The 22,962-nt window shown below is 43.9% G+C and overlaps 2 protein-coding genes across 7 annotated transcripts; one reads left to right on the forward strand and one right to left on the reverse strand.

The window, feature by feature from the left end:
- Positions 1-386: 386 nt before the first annotated feature.
- Positions 387-8,968, reverse strand: LOC122209524 (alpha hemoglobin stabilizing protein). 4 transcript variants are annotated; one of them, XM_042921446.1, is made up of 3 exons: positions 8,804-8,968; positions 978-1,056; positions 387-755 (listed from the first exon to the last, which is right to left on the reverse strand). In XM_042921446.1, exons 2-3 carry the CDS (start codon positions 1,050-1,052, stop codon positions 552-554), a joined length of 279 nt encoding a protein of 92 aa, XP_042777380.1. In that variant the 5' UTR covers positions 1,053-1,056; positions 8,804-8,968; the 3' UTR covers positions 387-551. The 4 variants fall into 4 exon arrangements, with proteins under 4 accessions (XP_042777380.1, XP_042777382.1, XP_042777379.1 ...); XM_042921448.1 differs by lacking the exon at positions 8,804-8,968 and adding an exon at positions 8,653-8,746; XM_042921445.1 differs by lacking the exon at positions 8,804-8,968 and adding an exon at positions 1,226-1,307.
- Positions 8,916-22,918, forward strand: RUSF1 (RUS family member 1). 3 transcript variants are annotated; one of them, XM_042921442.1, is made up of 14 exons: positions 8,916-9,362; positions 9,581-9,695; positions 12,185-12,268; positions 13,510-13,555; positions 15,189-15,221; positions 15,313-15,418; positions 18,142-18,243; positions 20,196-20,266; positions 20,346-20,530; positions 20,618-20,675; positions 21,042-21,112; positions 21,747-21,890; positions 21,998-22,075; positions 22,569-22,918. In XM_042921442.1, exons 1-14 carry the CDS (start codon positions 9,063-9,065, stop codon positions 22,664-22,666), a joined length of 1,491 nt encoding a protein of 496 aa, XP_042777376.1. In that variant the 5' UTR covers positions 8,916-9,062; the 3' UTR covers positions 22,667-22,918. The 3 variants fall into 3 exon arrangements, with proteins under 3 accessions (XP_042777376.1, XP_042777378.1, XP_042777377.1); XM_042921444.1 differs by lacking the exon at positions 21,747-21,890; XM_042921443.1 differs by lacking the exon at positions 12,185-12,268 and having other exon boundaries at positions 8,917-9,362.
- The last annotated feature ends 44 nt before the right edge of the window (positions 22,919-22,962 follow it).

A 22,962-nucleotide genomic window follows, 5' to 3' on the forward strand; every position in this document is an offset into this window, starting at 1 on the left:
ACAAAAATAAATATTTAAAACAATTTTTTAAATGAATAAATTGTCTTCCAACAACGTGTCTTTCAACAAGAATGCCACAGGACCACATTTCTGGAGAGCTTTTTCTTTACTTTTTCTTTTTTTTCTTTTCTTTTCTTTTTTTTTTTTTTTTTTTTGACGACCCTTTCCCCCTGCAACTTTTTCTTTAGTCTCTGCCTTCCTGGCCTTTCTTCAGGCTATTTTAGTACTACCCAGTGGTTAAGTAAGAGGATAGTAAGGCTACTATCCTCTGCTCTAAGGAATTAAGTATCCAGGATCATATCTAGAAAGCAGAGCTAAAGGAAAAGGAACCAACTGCTTACACAAATCAGGGACGGACAACTGAAAAAGAACAGAATAGCTAGGAAGACCAGCAAACCAATTTAGTCTTTATTAAAGTGTCAAGGTAGAGTAACACCATGAAATGTCAGAGCCTGAGCACTTGAAGAACACAGAGGAAGGATATAAGGGCTTCTTATGGATGTAGGCCTGGATTTCCAGGCTAGAGAGAAGGCAGTGGGTGATTCAGATGTTCACAAGGACTTCAGGAAGGCCCTATATTTGGCCAGGAAAGGGGCAGACAGAGTATTTAGCTCTTGCTGAAGTTCCTGTAGAGCCCTTTCCTGCTCTTGCTGCTCCCCCACCACCTGTGTCCTGTAATAGTTGATGTAGAAGTTCACCCAGTCATCCACTATAGTCACCATGGCTTCTTCAGGGATAGAAGGATTAGGAAAGACCTGCAGGATGAGGGGGTGGCAAGGGAGAATGTGTTCAGCAGTGCAATTCAGGAATAACTCACAAACTCTGACATCTTCCTGTCTCTGAATTGCATCCTCTGTTTCTAATTGTTCCCATTAACTGCACCATTACTCTCCCAGCTCCAAATTATCCTCCCTTGTCTGCCCACACCCACCCACAAAGAGTCAGGCCTGTTCTTTTGAAACAGTACCTGGGCTTACCTGCTGATCCAGCAGAATATTAAATTCCTTCATTCCTTTGGAAATGAGATCCTTATTGGCTTGAAGAAGGGCCATCTGCCTGGGTTAGAGAAAGAGACTGAATTTAAGTATCCTTTTTCCTCATTCCTGGGTATTTCCCCGAATTCTCTCATCCCCCTTAAAGATATCTGGTGCCTTGCAGGACCACTTCTCCAACACTTTTCAAGTCTTCCCTGCTCTGAGATCACATTTGTCCCAGGTTGGCTCACCTTCAGGTCCAACAGTGCTATGTACGTCTCACCCACACTTTCCAGGGTATGTATGTCCCTCTCTAAGCTAAATGTAGACAAGGAGTTAAGTGTCAGCCTAAGAGGGAAACGCCCTGCATCTAGGTTCTGAAGGAGGGTGATAGGTCAATCAGGAGATGGGAAGGTGGGGAGAGGTTTCCCTGAAGTTAAAAGATAGCAAGGCCAAGAAAAGCAGATAAGTGAGGAGACCTAGAAAACCAAACGAGGACAGGTCCTTGTCATCTGCCCCACATCTTGGTATCCATGCTCCAAAATTAAAATTTAGGCCAACAAAACTAATATTAATTGACTCCCTGTTAACATGACAGATACCTTTTTTTCATTTTAATTCCAGTATAGTTAACATACAGTGTTATATTGGTTTCAGACCTGTGATACAGTGATTCAACAATTCCATACATCACCCTGTGCTCATCATGACAAATGCATTCCTTAATCCCTATCACCCATTTTACCCATGTCCCCATCCACTTCCCCTCTGGTAACTTTTCTCTCTGTCTCTCTCTCTGTCTCTCTCTCTGTCTCTCTCTCTTCCTTGCTTGTTTTGTTTCTTACATTCCTCTTATAAGCAAAATCATGCAGTGTTTGTCTTTCTCTGCCTGACTTACTTTGCTTAGTTCCACTTACATTCTCAAGCTCCATCCATGTTGTCACAAATGGGAAGATTTTATTCTTTTTTATAGCTGAATAAGATTCTAATATTTATATATCTATGTATATATATATACATAGGTATATACATATATGTGTGTGTGTGTGTGTGTGTGTGTGTGTGTATATATATATGCCACATCCATCTATCGATGGACACTTGGGCTGCTTCCATAATTTGGCAATTATAAATAATGCTGCTCTAAAAATAGGGGTGCATGTATCCCTTTGAATTAGTGTTTTTCTATTTTGGGGATAATGAGATACTTTTAAATCATCACAAAAATGTGATGATAATTATTCTCCAATTCATTGATGATATATTAATAGCAGCTACATTAATCATTTGTGTCAGAAATGGTTTCAAGCATGTATTGAGGTATTTCTCCTTATAAAACATCCTATTAGACAGGGACTAATAGTAGTCACATTTTGCAGATGAACCACCTGTAAGATGTGGGGAATTGTACTCTACAAGGCCGTGCTCCATAAGAATGGAGACACATCTGTCTTGTTCTCAACCATATCATCAAGTATGCAACAAAGCAGAAATACTTTTCTTCTTTTTAAATATTTTCCTAAAGTTTTCCATTTTCAGTAGATGTTTTTCAAATTTCAAAATCAGCACATGCTAATTGAAGTATTTTGAAACAATACAAAAATGTACACTGAAAAAGTTGGTCGTTTCTGTTTCCTCCCCCCAACAAAGTAACCAGCATTAAAGATGTATTTATTTCCTGTCACATCTTTCTTCACTCAAAAACCAACATTTATAGGTACATATATATTCATAAAGGCTTTGCTGATTTACTTTTTTGTTTATAGTATGTTCTTAATTAACAGACAGAAAAATTGATTTCCCTTTGGTGTACAATTTATGACTTTTATTACATAGATTCATACTCTCACAATCAGGACACAGAACATTTCCATCACCACATAAAGCTCCTTCATGCTACCCCTTTGTAGTCACCCCCACTCCCCTCCCTAAACCTTGCCAACCACCGATCTGTTCTCCATCCCAACAATTTGGTGTTTGTGAGGATGTCTTATAATGGAATTCCACAGTATGTAACCTTTGAGTGTGGCTTCTTTCACTCAGAATAATGCCTTTAGCATTCAGGCAAATTGTTGCAAGTAGCAATAAGTTGTTCCTTTTCATTGCTGGGTATGCATCACATGGATGCACTATAGTTTGTTTATTCATTTACCCACTGAAGGACATATGGATTATTTGCATTTGGGGCAAGTATGAATAGAGCTGCTATAAATATTTTTATACGGATTTTTGTGTGAACATGTTTTCATTTATCTAGGGTAAAAAAATATTTGTTACCACTGAGGGAAATGATAGCAATACAACCTGGCAAGGAACACGTATACAGAATTTATGACAAACTCTTATAGTTTGATAATGAAACAGTCTGTTTTTTTAAGTTGCCAAAAGACTAGAACAGATATTTCACAAAGAAGATACACAAATAGCCAATAAGCATATGAAAGGACATTCGACATTATTACTCAGCAGGGAAATACAAATTAGTGCTACAAAGTGATACCACTGCATGCCCACTACAATGACTAAAAATTTAAAAGCCAGATTAAGTGTTGGTGAGGATATGGGATGACTAGAATTCTCATACATTGCTAGTGGGAGTATAAATGTTACAACCACTTTGGAAAACAATTTGGCAATTTCTTATAAAGTTCAACATACACTTACCACATGACCCAGCAATTTCACTCCTAGGTGGAGTTCATGAGAAATGAACATACATGTCTACAAAAACACTTACATGCAAATGCAAATGTTCACGGCAGCTTTATTCATGAAAAAAAAAAAAAGGAAACAACCCAAAAGTCCAATAACCACTGAATAGATATACAAATTGTGGTATATTCACACAATTAAATACTACTCAGCAATGAAAAGTAACAGATTAATGGTACTCATGACAACATGGATGAATCTGAGAATAATTCTGCTGAGCTAAAGAAGCCAGACATAAAAGATTATATACAGTATAATTCCATATCTATGAAATTCTCGAATAGGTAAAAATGATCTATAGTGAAAAAAGCAGATCAGAACACAAGAGTAGAGGGGCACCTGGGTGGCTCAATTGCTTAAGTGTCCAACTTCATTCAGCTCAGGTCATGGTCTTGCGGTTTGTGAGTTTGAACCCCACATTGGACTCTCTGCTGTGAGCACAGAGCCTGCTTCAGAGCCTCTGTTCCCCTCTCTTTTCCCCTTTCCTGCTCATTCTCTCCCTCTCTCTGTCTCTCTCTCTCAAAATAAATAAATAAACTTAAATATATTTTTTTAATTAAAAAAAGAACACAAGAGTGGAGATTAAAATGCAAAGCTGCCCAAGGGAAATTTTTTGGACAATAGAAATATATATAAATTGATTATGACAAGCATTTTCATGCACTGTTAGTAGGAATATAAATTGGTAAAGCTTTTTAAAGGGATAACTTGACAAAACTTGTTTCAGTTAAAATACACATACGATTCAACCCAATGATTCTGCCTTGAACTCTATTTTAAAGAAAAGAATGAAATTATTTGTAATAATGAAAAGGTAGAAAAACCCAAATGCCCATTACTATGGGGAATTATTAAAGAAATTATGGCACATTCATAGTATGGAATGACATGCAGCTATTAAAATAAATGAGGTCGATATATATGTGCTGATATGAAAAGATCTCTATTATAATGTTAAATGAATCATAGTTAGAGCAGGCTACCCCAGGCTGCAAGTATGGGAGTATGGGAGTAAGGATTAAATGTAAAACTATATATTTCTCTCTCTCTCTCTCTCTCTCTCTCTCTCTCTCTCTCTGTGTGGTAAACATTGTGTACTATTCTACACAAATGCGCGCATTCGCACGTGTTTGTGTAGAATAGTACACAATGTTTACTTCTGGGGATTGACTAATATTTGTTGGGAAATGGGAAAAGAGATAAATGTCGAGGGAGAACTTGATCTTATCTATTTATATTATTGTTTGAATTATTTCACAGAAAGAATGCAACCTTCTATTATTTTTATAATTCTCACAAAAAATACAAAATTAAAAAGATGGTGTATTTCTAAAATCATTAGCCTCAAATATGAGTCCTGCCTCAGTGCCTAGAAGAGTAGCAGCTGCTCACTAAATATTTGTTAAATGAATAAATGAATGATTTTGTCACTTTTCAGCTCTGTAACCTCAGTGAAGTCACTCCACATATATCTTAGTTTCCTTGTTTGTGAAGAAGGAATAAAATAATAACTACTTTACAAGGACTACTGAGAGAATAAATTTATTCATTCTACTATTTGGTATTTGGCACCCACCCACCTTGTGCCAGGCACTGGATATATATTCAGTGCCAAAGACAAATTTCCTGTCCTCCCGGAGTTTATGTTCTAGTGGCATGAATAGAGGATGACTTAATTATAAGGAAAACATTTGGGAAGTAGGGCAGGACCCAATCTACAGAGCTTTGTGGGTCAAGACAAGAAGTTTGTGTTTTTATCTCCAAGTGTGAAGAAAAACCACTGAAAGATTTGAAGGAGAGTGTTTCTTCCATAAAAGTAATTGGAAGTCACTAAGAGGTTTTAAGCAGAGGAACTTTAAACTTCGTGGACAGTGGACTGTAAGGAGGCAGCAGTGGAAGTGTGGGGATCAATGAGGGTAAAGTCAAGGAGATAAGCAGTTTGTAATATTCTGCTCAGTGTTTGGTATACTGTTGAATGCAGGCTGCCAAGAGGTTTCATGGGGTAGGAAAAGGGGAACAATCACTCATCTCTTTGTTAAGTCACTGATCTGGACACTTCTCAAAGAAGTGTATGATGAGTCCTTGTCTTCAGACACTTACAGTCCATTTGGAAAGACAAGACATAGATACCTAACAAATGCAAACACAAACTGGCTCCAGAAAGCACATGCTGAGAGTTAAATAAGTGCTACAGTTAAATAAGGGCTGCCATGGTATCTGAGCAGGGGGAGGTTAATGTGGACAATAGTGGTCAGTAAAGCTGAGAGGCCCATAATTACTGTGATACTATATAGCAATTTGCCCAGAACAACTCCAGTCTGTTTTCCCAATTAATAAATGCAATTATTAATAGTGCCTCCTTTAATGACACTCTCAAAAATTCTGATTTGGATAATGAATTATATGGTGATGCTAATCATGAGGGCCATTTGAACTGCCTCATATGGAGGAAAAAGCCCTACATTTGAATACTTGACATTAACTCCAAATAATGGTCAACACGTAAATAGCATATTCTGTGTGCCAAACGTAGTTTGAAAAGCTTTACATATATAACTTATTTGATATTCATCCCAACCCTATTGTCTTATTAGTAGTATTCCCATTTTACAGATGAAGAAACTGAAAAACAGAGAGTTAAGAAACTTGTCCAAGATCTCATAGATACTAAGTTACAACACCTAGACTCAAACTAAGGCCCTCTGAGGGAATTCATTCATAGCAGTTGGCTTCAGAGTTCAGTGCACTCACAGAGGCTAACACTTAAAATATTACACATTTGTCAGTGTGGAGGTTCCTCAAAAAGTTAAAAATAGAACTACCCTATGATCCAGCAATTGCACTACTAGGTATTTACTCAAAGAATACAAAAATACTAATTCAAAGGGATGCATGCACCCCAATGTTTATAGCAGCAATATATATAGTAGTTTATAACAGCCACACTGTGGAAACAGCCCAAGTGTCCATTGACTGATGAATGGATAAAGAAGATATTACACACACACACACACACACACACACACACACACACACAGTGGAATATTACTCAACCATTAAAAAGAATGAAATTTTGCCATCTGCAATGACACGAATGGAACTAGAGAGGATTAGGCTAAGCAAAATAAATCAGTCAGAGAAAGACAAATACCATATGATGTCACTCGTGGAATTTCAGAAACAAAACAAATGAGCATAGAGGAAAAAAGAGAGAGAAAGGCAAACCAACAAAACAGACCCAACTATAGAGAACAAACTGATGGTTACCAGAGTGGAGGTGGGTGGAGAGATGGGTTAAATAGGTGATGGGCATTAAGCAGAACACTTGTGATGAGCACCAAGTATTGTATGGAAGTGTTGAATCACCGAATTGTACACCTGAAACTAATATGACACTTTGTTAACTAACTGGAATTAAAATAAAAACATAAATACATACATACATATGTAAAATATTATATGTTTGTAACCCTTCAATTCTTCACTCTACCAAGAAACTAAAATTTAAAAAAAAAAAAAATAATGATAATAATGAAGTGCCCCAGGTCTATCTTAGCAGCAAGGAGACTCTGTGTAGGTCTCAGATAAGGTGAAGCGGGGTAGAAGGGCTTCCAGGTTGAGGTCCAAGAGGATAGTCTGATGTGGTTTTGTAGTGGTGGTGGGTCCAAACTAATGGCCAAGAAAGAATTCTTGAGACATCTTTAGTGCAAAAAGGTGATTTTATTAAAGCACAGGGACAGGACCTGTGAGCAGAAAGAGCTGCACTAGGGCTGTGATGAGTGACCAATTATATACAATGGATTTGGGGGAGGTAAAGGCAAAAGGGAGACCTCCAAAAGACTTTCATATGCTAAAGAGGACTCCTACCATACTGGAGGCATTGCTATTGTCAAGTTAAAGTTGTTTTCCCTCTAGTAAGATATTAACATTATGACAAGACAGTTGGGAGTTTATTGGAGGAATGTTTTACTCTGCCTATCTCAAATATTTGTCAATGGGCTGCAGGTTATAAATTTAATTTTATTTGTATTTTCATCTTGCCTTTATTCTCCACATCACCATGGAGGGGAGGGTAGTGTTAGGGCTCCAGGAAATTGAGTCTATGGGTTTCTGGAGGTTAGGCTATTGATAAGATGGCCTTTTTCTTATAATTTACTAAGACATTTATAAACTTATGGAGACTCATGTCCTGAATGACTGTGCTCTGTATCAATTATCCATTGGTTTTCCCCTTTCCTTTGTTCTTGGGCAACTGTGAGTGCCTGAGGAAGGTCACATATATCCCACCTGGGGTGGGTGTAGGGGGTTGCTGGCTTGTGCTTTGCCCTCACTTGCCTTATGCTTCCTTATCAGTTTGGAAAAATCAGAAGTTTCAACCAGGGAGTCAGACTATGGGAGTCCAAGAATGCCAGACTAAGAAACCCAGATGTTTTATTTTCCGCTTTCAAAAAAAAGAGAGACAGAGAGAGAGAGGTCACTTTTAGCAAATTTCAACTTTGGAATCAGTACATTGCACTAGATGGAAGGAGAAAGGGAGAGAGGGAAAGAGAAAAAGGGGTGAGTTGGGAGACAGAAACACTGTCTTTAGACTCTCCCCTCAATTTCATGGATAAACACAATAAACACACAATAAACACCCCAGTAAACACACAAGAACTTCTTGCCTATTTCTCATTTTCTGAGACTATTAATTACAACCCCTTGATTTTCTCATTCCTCGGATGTCCTAAAGATCCTTTCAGAAATAATACTCTTCCAGTCATGAGTAAGGCCCAGGATCTCAGGGATCATTTGCTCCAACTTCTCATGCATTAGTTCATTCTTTCATCCATGCATGCGTTCATAGTATCTTTTAAGCACCTACTGTGTGTTAGGTTCTGGGGATAAAACAAGGAGTAATATATAGTCCCTGCCTTCATAACAACAACAACAACAACAACAACAACAACAACAACAACAAAAGTACCTGAGGCCCAGAGAGGGACACTGACTTTCCCAAAATCACACAACTAAAAATTCTGTGGCCGCACTGGTTCTCAAACACAACGGTTCCCCAGGGATGCCCTCTTTCCTTCTCCCCAAAACTGATAGTTGCGGGTTACAGGAAAGCAGGTTATCTGCAGGACTTGGCAGGCTAAACCGTTCCCACTGTTCGGGCGGCCCAGCTACAAAAGGGCGGGGACCAGCCCTGGGGTGTCCTCAGAGAAGCCAGGAGGTAAGAGAGGAAATGTTGGTTCCCAGGCTGCACAAAGGAGGACGCAAATGCCCACGACCTTTTGGTGAGGAAAGATTGCACCTCTACAGCCGCCGTAGCCAAGCCGGAAATGTAGTCCTGCCACGTTTCCTGTCTAGCGGGCCTGAAGGAAGAGCTGCGAGATGGCTGACGCCACGAATCTTAATCGCCCACTGTGCTGTGAACAGTTCGGTTCCGGGGCGGCGCGGGGCTGTTTCGCCGCCGCCGACGGGAGTCTGCAGTGGGAAGCTTGGGGGTGGCGCTGGTGGGATTTCTCCGGGGCCTTTACAGTGAAACCCCAAAGACTGGCTGGCGGCGCAGGGGGTGCTCTCGGCACTGCTTCACCACCTCTCTCCAGCCTCATAGCCGTGTTCCTGCCTCAGGGCTTCCCCGATAGCGTCAGCCCGGACTATCTGCCCTACCAGTTATGGGATTCCGTGCAGGTCAGCCCGGCCGACTGGGGTCGGGGGGAGCCTATATCCACGGGTGAGGGAGGCAATGCGGGCCACCTCTGTCTCCCCATTTAGAGATTGGAGACTGAGGCCGAGAGCGGGACTGTGACAAGTTTCAGTTCACACATCTGGAAGAGCTGATGATAAATAGAATTTAGGCCATCGTGCTCCTGCGCACACTCCTCACCCCACCTTTTTTTCTTCTCCAGGCCTTTGCTTCCAGCCTCTCAGGCTCCCTCGCCACCCACGCAGTCTTGCTGGGCATAGGGGTGGGGAACGCAAAAGCTTCTGTTTCAGCTGCCACTGCCACCTGGTTGGTGAAAGGTGAGCTGGGCCCCTGGGGCCTCGCCTGTCACTGCTGTCAGCCTTGCCACCTCTCTGGCCTCTTTTTGCCCTGACTGGGAAGCCCAGCCCCTCCCTTCCCCATCCCAGTGGTCTTGCCTCTAGTACTGGGCTGTGATGTGTATATTTCCGGACTCGTGCCTGATTGGATCTGGGAGCCAACTCTCCCCAGTTCCTAGAACAGTGCCTTGTGCCCTGTTAAAAAACAAAATTCAGCTGGGTTAATTATAAATATTTTTATTGCTTTATTCAACGAAAATTAGTCGCCCACCACCAGAATGCTCTCATCCTGAGCACCAGCTTTGCAGCCACACTCAGTTCCCTATACATATTGTTCAGAGTCCCTAAATCACCTGGAGCTTGAATCGCTAAATTAATCGTTCCCCTCCTTTACCCCTAGTCTTTGTGTAGAGCTGCATAAGACTATGGTTATTGAATAAAACCAACAGCTTCCAGAAGTGTGGGAAATTTGTTCTAGAAAAAAAGCAATTTTGTAATAGTCCTGAGTAGGAAAGAGGAGGTTCTGGGAAGAATGAAAGGCATTTTGGAAACTCTTGGAATACTAGATGATGGTATAATTATTATAACCGTCTGTTGGATGTGTACAGCATTTTTAAAAACCACTAATGAAAAGTAAAGCATATGGTTTGGTACCATGCCACCTAGAGAGTGAAGTAGAGAAGAAAAGGATTTGTGGCTGTCTCCACTGTCTCTTGTCTTTTATTACTATTCCCAATGGGAACTTAAATCAGACCCAAGGGAAGGCCCTTTTTCAGCATGAGCCTGGCCACATCTCTGGTGAGCCTCCATGGATCTTCTAGAGGATCAGGAAGCCCATGCTTGCATCCTTACCATTAAGACTGAGCAAAGTGGCCAAATGTGAGTCACCTCTTGAAAGAAGCCCTTTCTCTGACAGTGGAGAAGTGGTAATCTGTGGCTTGTTGTAGCTACCTCTTCTTTTAATAATAATAGTTGACACAGTGTTTATTATTTGCCAGTCATTAAGTGTACTGACTTTGCAGTAGCTCTGAGATAGGTATTGTCATTATCCCCATTTTACAGATAAACTAAGGCACGAAAAAAGTAACTTGGCTAGGATCACAGCCAGTAACTTATAGGAGATGGATTTGAACCAGAGTGTGTGCTTAATTTGGACTTTTTCTGTTGCTCTGCTATAGGCTGGGTGTTTGGAATTCAGTAGTTGATGTTTTCATGTCACTTCTAAGTACCCTACTCTTTTTGCCAACATGTTGCCTATGTATGTCTTAAAGTTACTAAAAAAAAAAAAAAAATGAGATCACTTTAAGATATGCAGAAATATCCACTTCTTAAAGCCTGCTGTTGGTATCAAAACAAGCTTTCATTAAACTGAAGCACAGAGAGGTTTAGCCACTTGGCCTAAGTTAATGTAGGGCCAGGATTTGGACCCACACCAATGGACTCCTGTGTCCCACTCTTAACTACCACTGACTTTTGCCAGTGGGATTGAGAGTGGAGCCTTGTACAATTTGTAGACAGCTGATCCCTTACTGCTGCTCAAAAATTTCTAGATCATACAGCTCAACTAATTGTAACTGAGGCAAGTAGGAATTAAGTTTCCTAGTCTAGTGGACAGTGTTGACTTTGAGATAATAGGAAGGTATGTGTCATTATTACATCCTAGTGCCAACTTCCAGATTCTGACAAGGGCCCTGCAGACTGTTGATGGAAGGTAGAATACGCCCCCTTTCTACCTAGTGGCCCTTGTATGCAGGACATACACCTTATTGGGATGTGAGTGTGCAGTCAGAAGGAAGAAAAAGAGAATCTGGCCCAGTGAGCTCCCTCAACAAGTAAAAATAATCTGAGCATGTTCAGAGTCACTAAGTTGATCCAATACAAGAATCTTAAGTAGAACAATAAAAATTTTGTGGAGCATAAAATATACTTGAAAGGAAGAGGGTAAGATAAGTGATAGAGGGAGGAAGCCTGTAAAGCCACCTGGTGGGTATTATTTCCAGGGACACAAAGGGGACAGAAATGTAGGAGCAGAGCAGACCTGATGAGAAATGTGTTGTACACATGCCTCCTCTGAGGTAGCCACTGCTTAGCCCCAGCCAGTTGCAGTAGTAATGAAAGGCAGGCTCAGTATTGCCATGTCTTCAGGTTCTTCCAAAAAAGCAGGAAATGCAGATTTTCTTGTAAAATGTCCCGTTTTTATTGACTATCTTCCTGGAGCTTCAGTTGCTTCATCTGTGAAAGGGAGTGCTCTCTTGGAAGTTCATAGGATTGTTTTGAAGGTTGAAAGAAGTAGGGATTTCAGGTGTCCACCAGAGTGTTTAGTGGTGTTCCTCAAGCCCAGGGTTGGATAAAGCTGTCTACGTAGAAGGCCTCACTGCCGAAGGATAGATGTTGTGGCAAGAGGTGAGTACGTCTTTTCCAGTGGAGAATGGGGAAGGCTATCTTATGGTCCCCACCTTTATATATTGTAGGAGACTTCCAACCCTCCTCACAGCTTAGTTTCTCTTCTCCTTGCATTTGCCACTTAAGGGTCCATGCCTTCAATTCCAAACAAGGTAAGAGTCCTCTGTCCACTGTATGAGGCCTTCCCAATTGTTTGGTTCTCAAACAGTCCTTTGTGATCCCCCTCCTGAACTTACTGAGTGCTACTCTCAGTATAAAGGGTGTGAATCAGGGGTTGGCAAACGCTGTAAAGGATGCGATGATAAATATTTTACACATTGTAAGCTCTATAGTTTCAGTCACAGCAAATAATTCTGCTACATGTCACAAAAACAGCCATAGACGGTCTGTAAATGAGTGGTCACACCTATGTTCCAATAAAACTTTATTTATAAAACAGGGAGTAGAAGACTACAGACCACAGTTAACTGATCCTTGGTCTAAATCATTGTTTTTCATACTGATTGTTTTCCTTTTACACTGGATTTTGAGTCCAGAACCATGACCTTCTGAGTCACTGGTATTCCCCTTACCTCACATAGTGTCTGGCAGAAAGTAAGTAGCCAGTAAGCATTTATTGTTCAAATGAAGGTCTGGCTGATTCTAGAGACTTCTCTGACTCTCTTTAGCCTGAGGAAGCCTCTCCCTCTACCCCATGCCCCCAGCTCTTTGTCATCAACCTGCAGTTCAAGTCCCGTTTTTAAAATTTATACTCTAATGAGTATCAATTAAAATTTAAATTAAAACTCACCTGTGAACCTATTGCCCAGCCTAAGAACTAGAATATCAACAAAAACCTCTCAACTTTCCACACAAGATTTCTTGCTTTTCCTTTTTTTTTTTAATAGGTGTTCCATATAGATATATATACCAAAATACTGTATTGCTTAGTTTTAAAGCCTTATGAAAAGTGTATTTTGTTCTATGTAGTCTTCATGGCTTACTTTTTCATTCAAGATTATATTACTAGGATTCCTCCATTTTGATATGAGTGGTAGATTTTGCCTGCTGTCTACTGTGCCACTGAGGGAATGTACTAGAATCTATCTGTGTATTCTGCTGTCAGTGAGCATTTGTGTTATTCCCAGTTTTTTGCCGTTTATGCAAAGAAAGTTTCTGGTCCGTGTCTTGGCATGCATGGGTGCATAGTTCTCTTGGGTACATACTGAGGAACTACTAAGTCTAGACACTTCTGACCCCATCATACAGCTCTGTCTATCCAATATTTATTGTACCAAACTGAGCTCCTAGAGCAGTGACCCAAGGTGAATCATCTGTTTCAGTGCCAGGGTCTGCCAGGCTCAACAGCCCCCAAGGCTCTCCCTTGTTCCTTACCAGTGCTTCTCTCCCCCAGATTCAACTGGCATGTTGGGCCGCATCATCTTTGCCTGGTGGAAAGGGTGAGTTTGTCTCCTGGTCTGGCCACTCTCCCCAGGCAGGGGTCATGTCTGTCTCATCCCTGGCTGTATTTTCAGCTCCGCCTTTCTCCTACCAGTTTCAAGGGGAGGGGAGACTTAGGAATTACTTTATCAGAGCAAAGGAGTCCTTCATGAGTATCCAGTCCAGGGGAATCACCCTACCAGTGAAGCCACAGAGCCATTGCTATGATCAGATCTGCCTTCAAGAGCACTGATATGCCACTCTGCTGCCCATCATGGAAAAATACAGCCACAAGGCTCTAAATGTCCTCTGCTTGTTGAAAGAGAAGCCTGAACAGGATAGTGCTTAATTCAAAAGGAATGATTTTACTCCAGAAGCCACTTTGGTGGCTCAGATACCTGATTGGACTTTGTTGAGCCTGGTAGGGAGTGGACTTGGGCAAGTAATCAAGATCCTTGCCCCACATCGAGTCAGACTTCCCATTTATCTAGAAGAGTTTAAGGATCTTTTGCTGCCTGCTTCCTCCTCAAGCCAGTATTGGCCAACCTTAGGAGTGATTTATTATCTGCCAATAATCATAGGCAGACAATACCTACAATTTGTTCAGTGAGATAGCTTATGCAAAGTGCATACCATATTGTGGCACATAGTAAGCGCTCAGAAAACACTAGCTGCTGTGAACAGCTCCATGCCTCACAAGCTCTGTATATATCATCTCTAATCCTTAGAACAGCTTTGTAGAGAGGATTGAATATGTACATTTTACAGATGCAAAGCAGACCTAAAAAGGGAAGTCACTTACCCAAGTCGCACAGCTTATAACTAATAGCATCAAGCTGCTTTATTGGGCAGAGCCATAGACCAGGCCCACAGTTTTAGTCCTGCCTTTGCCATTTATTCCCTCAGGAGTTCCTCTTGTGTGTCCCATACCCCACCTAGGAGTGTTCCCTTTCCTTCCAGATTTCAAAGTAAGAACAGGGCTAAATTCTGAGCTGGTCTGAGGGCTGCAACATCCCCTGCCACTGGACTCTTGGAGAAGAGTGTTTGTGCACGGGCCAGGGAGTCCCTCTGCCTGGCAGAAGAGGTATCCATCTTCTCATGTGATAGAAATGTCCTAGGCCTGGATGTCAGAGCCTGCCTCTTTCTCTTGGCCTTTTTCTTTTTTTTTTTTTTTTTCTCTTGGATCCCGCTTTCCATGTGATCTGAGGGAAGTCATGTCCCCCTCTCTGAGCCGGAGTTACACTAAATGTAGTTGTTTACCAGTCCAAACTATGTGGACTTCTTGCTGGGTACCCTTGACCATGTGGGAAGAAGATGGGGCGGGGTGGAGGGGGGGCGGGGAGATGGAAGAGGGACCCAGGGATGACCTCTTAGAGGAGGGGAAGAGGGTGAGGAGCAACCACAAGACAAATCAGTTTTTTTCCTAGATGTATCATGTGTTAGCAAAGGGGCAACACTAAGTGACCACTGAAGGTTCTCCCAGCTAATGGTATTTCAGGCAGCAGTGATAAGGTGTTGGGATAGATGTCTGCCTGGGGTATGGATTTTGCTGAGCCTTCAGACCTTACCTCAGACTAAGGATGGCCTGCATTGCCCACAGGATGTGTTTTCTCCTTATATCCAAATTGCAAACCAACCTCTCCTCCCCAACAGGAGTAAACTGGACTGCAATGCCAAGCAATGGAGGTAAGGAGGGGCTGAGACCGAAGGGAGGGAAGTCTTCTATTGTGAAGGTCTCTTACCTCTGATCTCTAACCTCTGATCCCTTCCCCCCCAGGCTTTTTGCTGATATCCTCAACGATGTAGCTATGTTCCTCGAGATTATGGCTCCCATTTATCCAATCTTTTTCACCATTACCATCTGTACCAGCAACCTGGCCAAGGTACCCACCTCTGGGGCACCCCTATACCTGCCTTGGTGGTGATGTGTGGGCTTACTGTGGGCCCACAGGTGAGCCCAGCCTGGGCCCTGTGTTCAAAACACTTGTTGAAAAGTGGAAAAGTTCAGAGTTTTCTACTCGGACTCAACCGTATTTTCTGATACTCCAGCCAGGTAGCTTCTAGTGCCTCACATATTCTAAGACAGTGTCTGAAGTCACAGGATTGGTGAGGGAGCTCTGAGCTGAAATATAGAAAGTGTGGTCCAGTGTCAACATCTTGGGATCAGCTCCCAGGCTCTCATTCTTTCAGTAAAATATTTATTGAGTATGTACTGCATGTTTGGCATGGAATATAGGACTTCCCCTTTCTTTTTCTTTTTCTTTTTTTTTTTTTTTTTTAATTTTTATTTATTTTTGAGAGAGACAGCCCAAACAGGGGAGGGGAAGCAGACTCCAGGCTCCGCGCTGTCAGCACAGAGCCCGACCTGGGGCTTGAACTCACAAACTGCAAGATCATGACCTGAGCCAAAGTCAGACGCTTAACTGACTGAGCCACCCTGGCGCCCCAGGGCCCTCCCATATCTTCTTTGAAGAAAGCTGCACATAATTAAACAACTATTTATAGAATTATAGCTACAGGTATTCCAGATGAGAAGTGTAGGGGGCTGCAAGAGGGTTGAGCAGAAGTTCTGGCCTAGTCAAGAGATGCAGGAAGACCTTGGCCTGGGCCTGGGTCCTGAAGAATGGGTTTAAGGTAAACGGTGGATGTTTTTGAGCAGAAGGAATAGTGTGGGTCATGGTTCAGTGGCAAGACAAAACACAAAGTGAATGGTAAGGCTGGAGGGTGACATGGGGTGAATGTGAGCTCTTCCTCTGCCAAACTGCTCACCCTTACAATTCCTTCAGGTTGGCTGCATCCAAATGAGAAAACTGGAGCATAGCAAAGTTCAGTAAGAGCTTAGCCTGTCTTCACCAAAGGTTAAGTACCTGGCACAGAGCAGTGACTCAAGAAGACATGTTAAGATCCATCTCAAAAGCGCACCTATCTGTTCACAATCACTTTAGAGCAGTGCTTCTCCATGGTGACATTTCAGATACAACAGTTCTTTGTGTGGAGTACATTTAGCCCAGGTACCAGTAACTGGCCCAGGCATGCTGCCCTGAGCACCCCTTCCAACCCCAGAACAGGAAACACCAGAGAAAACCATTGCTTGCAGCTGTGAACCAACAATTGCGAGCTCTGCCATCTGTTTCAAGTTAGGTACTATATTCTGCCCTTAGGGCCTCAGTCTCTTCATCTGTCAAATAAAGGAGTAGAATAGGGCCATGAACTTTCTCTGACCACCCCCACCCTTTCTAGAGTTCTGGTCTCCGTGACTAATACCTCTGTCCCCCAGGTACACCATCCAGAAGGCTGGTTGTCATCCATGCCTGTCTTCCTGGCCCGCTATCCCCCTCAGCTAAACCTCTATTCAGTTCTGTTATTTTTCCTTCCTAAATCTCTCTAACCCATCCACTCCACCTGTGTGTCACCTGGTGGTTCCTTATTGCTGGAAAAGCGTGGTTGCTTCCTAGGTAGTCTCCCTGCTTCCATTCTGCCCTCTTCAGTTACTTCTCAGAGCAGCCCATAATCCTTTTAAGAATGGAAATCCAGGGGCGCCTGGGTGGCACAGTCGGTTAAGCGTCCGACTTCAGCCAGGTCACGATCTCGCGGTCCGTGAGTTCGAGCCCCGCGTCAGGCTCTGGGCTGATGGCTCAGAGCCTGGAGCCTGTTTCCGAGTCTGTGTCTCCCTCTCTCTCTGCCCCTCCCCCGTTCATGCTCTGTCTCTCTCTGTCCCAAAAATAAATTAAAAACGTTGAAAAAAAAAATTAAAAAAAAAAAAAAAAAGAATGGAAATCCAGTAAGTTCACTTCCCTGACTCGTGGGTCCTAGGATAAAGACTTTAACAAGGTTTGCAAGATTCCACGTGATCAGGTCACTCCAGCCTCAATTTGTACCACGTTCCTCTTTGAACATTTCTTCTGCCTGCATGACAACTTGTTTATTTATTGTCTATTGATTTGTAGATTTCATGAGAACAAGGGTTATATCTAAGTTATGTCACAGCACTAAATCTGTGTCTGGCATCTAAAAGAGATTTGATAAATAATAAGATGGATGACCGTGATCAGTGACCCTCATTGATGAGTTCTACCATCTTAGATCTCAGGGATTGAGGTCCAGGTACACTGGGAGGTCAGGACCATCATTGTGGGTTTTGAACTGGCCTGGAAGACTTGACTAGTCCTCCTCTGGGACAGGAGGAGAGGAATTTGTTATAGGCAGAATGTAAGCACAAAGTTGGAAACCAGACTGGGCCTGGGAGCTTAGCAGAGGGGTGGGTGCAGCCAAAGTAGGAGTTGCAGGCTGGGGAAGTTCTGAGCTAAGAACAGTCTGTGGGCCTCCACCTTGGGGAAAGAAATGGAGTTCCTTGGGACTGGGTCATAGGGAGATACGGCAGGCAGAGCTTTAGTTTTCTCCAGGAATAAGAGGGGAGGGGGACCTAGTGGAAGTATGGGGATGAAAACAAGACACTAAGGACAGCATTCAGAATTTTGCTGTTTGGTCACCTGGTGCCTGGTTTTCTCAAACTGGTTTGGGTCATTTACTCAGCTCAGCCATAGAGGTGCGTATGTTGCCATAACACATGGCCATTCTGACCTTCACTCTCCCTTTCCCCACCTAGTGCATTGTGAGTGTGGCTGGTGGGGCCACTCGGGCTGCCCTGACCATGCACCAGGCCCGGAGAAACAACATGGCTGATGTGTCAGCCAAGGATAGCAGTCAGGTGAGTAGCTGGAATTGGGGTTGGGAGTTGGAGCGGGGAGGCAGGTTAGACCATCATTTGGGAATATGGAGAGATGTACCTAAGTGCTCCTGAGGGTAGATAGGGGAGACACAGGAAGAAGTCCCTGCTCTTGACTCAAATTGATGGCATGAGTTCTAGTGGCAAAAAGCCCAAGCTGATCATCTCAGCCCCTCCTTTCTCCCTGTGTGGCCAAGAGTGGGCCCTTGCCCTGACCTTCACCCTCTCTAAGCCATAGCCCCAAACTGAGAGGAGGATGTCTGGTCATGTGTCCCATATGTTAAAGCACTTGGCAAGTCAAAAAGTGCTCAGCATATGAGATGGCTGGGGTCATTGGCCAGGGGTCTCCACTTGACAGTATTGTAGGCCTTTCTGGTCCAGCCCCTCATCAGACCAGAGCACCCTCAAGTAGAGGTGGGGACACCCCTAAGGCTGAATTCAACAGGTATTGGATCCCCCCAAACCCCTGTGCTAAGTGCTTATGTGCATTGCACTGTTTAATTCTCACAAACCCCATGAGGCAGATACTATTATTATCTCTGTTTTACAGAAGAGGAAAGTGAGGCCCAGGTTAGTAGTGTGACACAGTTTTCTTTGACAGTGAAGCAATTTAGAAATCTCTGTTCTGTCCAGTACTACTTTCTGTTCTTCTCTTAAATTGTTTTGTTCAGTTTCTAAATAGAAAAATTTTAAATTTAAAACTAACTCCTTTCAATAATATTAACACAACTAAAAATATTAACACGAGCTAATATTTATTAAGCACTAACCATGTGCCAAGTATGTCATTTATATGAACTCATTAAATCCTTACAGTGGCCTCATACAGGAGGTACTCATTGGCTTCTAAAGAGGAAATAAGTCAGAGGTTCAGTGACCCTGGGTACCTTTGGGCACATCCCTTCTCTCAGGAAATGGTTGAACCAATTCTTCCCTGCTGTCTCTTCCATAGGTTGTTAGGAAGAGAGAAATAAGTATAACCTGTGTCCTGCACTTCAGGATCTCCCAGCTTCATGTCTGCTGTCTCTCACCTCTCTTTCTAACCCCCAGCTCTCCCCATGTCCCCAAACTGTATTTTCCAAGTCCCAGGGCTTCCTCAGTCTGCAGAGGCAGGAACACATCTCAGGGGCAACTCAGGACATGTGCTCAGCCCTGTAGCAGGCCCCTGCTTTCTGCTGATGTTGCTTTATTGCCACTTGATGTGGCCACTGGAAATGACTGTTCCCACCTGATGGAGAAGAGGTCTTCCTGCTCCTGTGCAACCAAGGTCTCATCTCTTATTTACCATGACAACCACTGCCTTATTTCCACAGCCTGCCCCCTTGCCAGGAGACCTGGGTAAGAAGAGCTCTCCCAGCTTCAAGACCAGCTCTCCCTTGGACCCCACTAGTCAGGGCCACCAAACCAGACTCTTCCTCCCTCATGATGACTTAAGGGCAGATGTTTGTCACCCTTGGGTGAGCTCAGTCAGACTATCTCAAGCCAGCAGAGGGTTCTAATAACATTGATTCTCAAGAGAAGAGGTTTGGATCTTGAGCCTTCCTGGATGGTTCCTTGACCCTTTTGCAGATGTGCCTCCCAGTTTTTGCATACCAAGGGTCTGAGGGGGATCAATCTTTTTAAGCCACCAAATAAAAGTACTTCCCTATTCTGTGGACATTCAGTTGCCTGAGCGTAGGACTACTCTGGTGACTCTTGCAAAACAAAGAAGACATGTTCCAAGGATATTGTATGTACCTGGACAGAGAAGCATCTCGTATCTTAAATGACAACCCACTCAACAAAAACATTAAAAACTTACTAAGGCACCCTCATCAGTGTAGGGAGCCCTGGGATGTTCTGGAGCAGGGAGGAATGTGATGAAAGGCACTCAAGGATATGCAGCCTGGCCTGGAAGGAAGACCTCTAATTTCCAACCCCTCTGCCTTTTATAGGAGACACTGGTAAACCTGGCAGGGCTCCTGGTCAGCCTCTTGATGCTTCCCCTCGTGTCAGATTGCCCTGGGTAAGCCGGGATCAAGGGCAGGGAAGAGGTGCCCAGCTGGGTCTCTGTCCCTGTTGACCACCTCACTTTCTCACCCCAGCTTCAGCCTTGGTTGTTTCTTCTTCCTCACTGCCCTTCACATCTACGCCAATTACCGGGCAGTCCGAGCCCTTGTCATAGAGACCTTGAATGAAGGCCGACTCCGGCTGGTCCTGAAGCACTTCCTTCAGAGGGGAGAGGTACTTGGCCCCACTTCAGCTAATCAGATGGAGCCACTGTGGACAGGTGATCCACCCCCTTAGTCTCAAGTACTGTCTCCCAGTCTCTCCCCCTGTCTGGGCATCCTGACTCCTGACATCCAGCTTCCCACAGGTTTTTGGCCGTCTCAGTCTCTATCCCTGGGGGTCCCCCTACACCGCTTGACCTCCAGGTAAGTGGCTCAGTGTCTCCCACCCATCAGTACTGCCCTCCCATCCTCCCCGCACATGCTCTTTATTACAGTTACACTCTGGCCTCCCCTGATAGGGCCTCACCTCTCTATTCTAGTTTCTTTATTTCTACTGAGCAGACTTGGGGTCAGCATGGATGCTTGAGGGGAGCAGGGTTGTAACAGCAAATACAAGGGATATATTTGTTAGATGCAGGAAGAAAAAGATAGATATGGGGTACGTGGGTAACGGCTGAGAGATGGGAAGTAGGTGAAGGACAGATGAGGTAAGGACAGTTCAGTTGACTGGATGGTTACTCCTGCTTTTCTTTCTCCTCCTCCCACCCTTCACTCTCTTCTTTCCCTCAGTGTTTTTGACCTGCAGCAGCTGGTTGAGGGACACCAAGAGCCCTACCTCCTTCACTGGGACCTGTCACAAAGTAAGTGTGCCGTGCTCTTCCAGAATTAGATTCACCCTTCTGAGGTCAACTTCTCATTCCACCAGCTCCAGAGCCTCAAGCCCTGAATAGTTTAGAGGCTGCCTGGTATCCTGGAGGGAGCTCTAGACTAAAACTTGGTGAATTCAAACTATAGCTGCAAGCCTCAATGAAATGCACTTTGTCCCTGTGTACTTGCTTTACTTGCCTGTGTGTTTTTATGAGAAAGGCAATTAAGTAAAGCACTTTGTAGATTGCAACATACTCATATAAGATTATGACCTTTGGTTACCCCTGGAGAACTATTCTCTCCCATCCGGAGTCACCTGTTGAGGAAACAAGTATTGGAGTTTACTGGTCTGCTGGTTGTGTGCTAAAAGATGCTTCTTCTTGTTGGACATGCAAGATAAACCCACCTCGTGAGCTGCTATAAAGTTGTATTTGGAAATTGGGCATTTCAGTTTGGCCAGACATTGGGAACAACAGGAGAGAAGTTGGAAGAGAAAAGGGTGAAAGATAGCCTCCATCCATGCAGGCCAAGGCCTCAGGGCAGACAAGGATAAAACAAGGTGGTTAGTTTGAGAATGTTTTGGGAGGTGGCCCTTCCCTAGCACCAGTCTGTCTTGGGTTTCTCCAGACCAGGTGCAAGTTGTTTTGAGCCAGATGGCAGGCCCTGAAACCATCCTAAGGGCCGCTACACACGGGCTGGTGCTTGAAGCCCTGCAGGGAGATGGGCCCCTCCCAAGAGGGCTGGAGGAACTGAGGAACCAAGTACGGGCAGGTAAGCACCTCACAGTGTAGACTGTTGATGGCTCAAAGAGGCATAGAGAGAGGAAGGACTCTTCCACTTGGGGACCTGAGAACTTCTGGGTCTGCACCCCCCTCCAGGTCCTGAGAAAGACAACTGGGTCATCGTCAGGGACACACACCAAGTGTTGGACAAGCTATTCCCAAAGTTCTTGAAAGGTAACACTTGTAAGCCCCATGGCTCCTTGGCTTCTGAGGCCTCCTCCCCAGAGGCTCTGCCTAACGCTATCCCCACCCTCTAGCTTTGAGGTGGAGGACCTGGATTCTCTCTGTGATCTTAAGTCTGGACCTCATTTCCCCATCAGTAGGGTAGGGAGGTAGAATGGTCCCAGAGGCTGTGTCATGTTAGCAATTTGTATAATCCCAATTGGCATTGAAGAACTGGGGGGAGGCTCACAAATGATGATGATCTTTCATTTAGCACCTACTCCATTCCAGCATTTTTCCATATACTAACTCAGTGACTTCATGCTGCAGCCAGATGAGGTTTTAGCCCCGTTTTGTGCCAGAAACTACCCCGCAGAGGCTGGTAGAGCCTGGGCAGTGCACAGAGCATGTACCTGGCTTGTGCCACTCCTTACCACTCTCCCCCGGGTCAGCCTGGAGTCTTCTCTCCAGCAGTCCCAGCAGCACCCTTATGACCTCTCCCTAGGACTGCAGGATGCAGGCTGGAAGACTGAGAAGCACCAGCTAGAGGTGGATGAGTGGAGAGCCACATGGCTTCTGTCTCCAGAAAAGAAGGTCTTGTGAGGTGGAGGCCCACCCAGGTCTCAGGACAGGAGCCTGAAGCAAGCACACTTTGGCCACAGCACAATGTGGGAACAGCAGCTTTATTTTTGCTTAGGAGAACTGCTGTGGCAGTTTGGCCAAGGCCTCATGGGCTATGACTGCCAGTCAGGTAGACTGGGCCCCTGGCAGTGGAGAGAAAGGGAACCAGGGCCTTCCCCCTCCCTCTCCCTGCCCTACTCCCTTCTCACCACTGCAGGCTCCCCACTCCCATTCATTGTGAAGCTGAGCCCTGCCCTGGCAGTGGCTCATGGTGTCCA

Source organism: Panthera leo, chromosome E3 (assembly GCF_018350215.1).
Source record: "Panthera leo isolate Ple1 chromosome E3, P.leo_Ple1_pat1.1, whole genome shotgun sequence".
NCBI classification, from domain to species: domain Eukaryota; kingdom Metazoa; phylum Chordata; class Mammalia; order Carnivora; family Felidae; genus Panthera; species Panthera leo.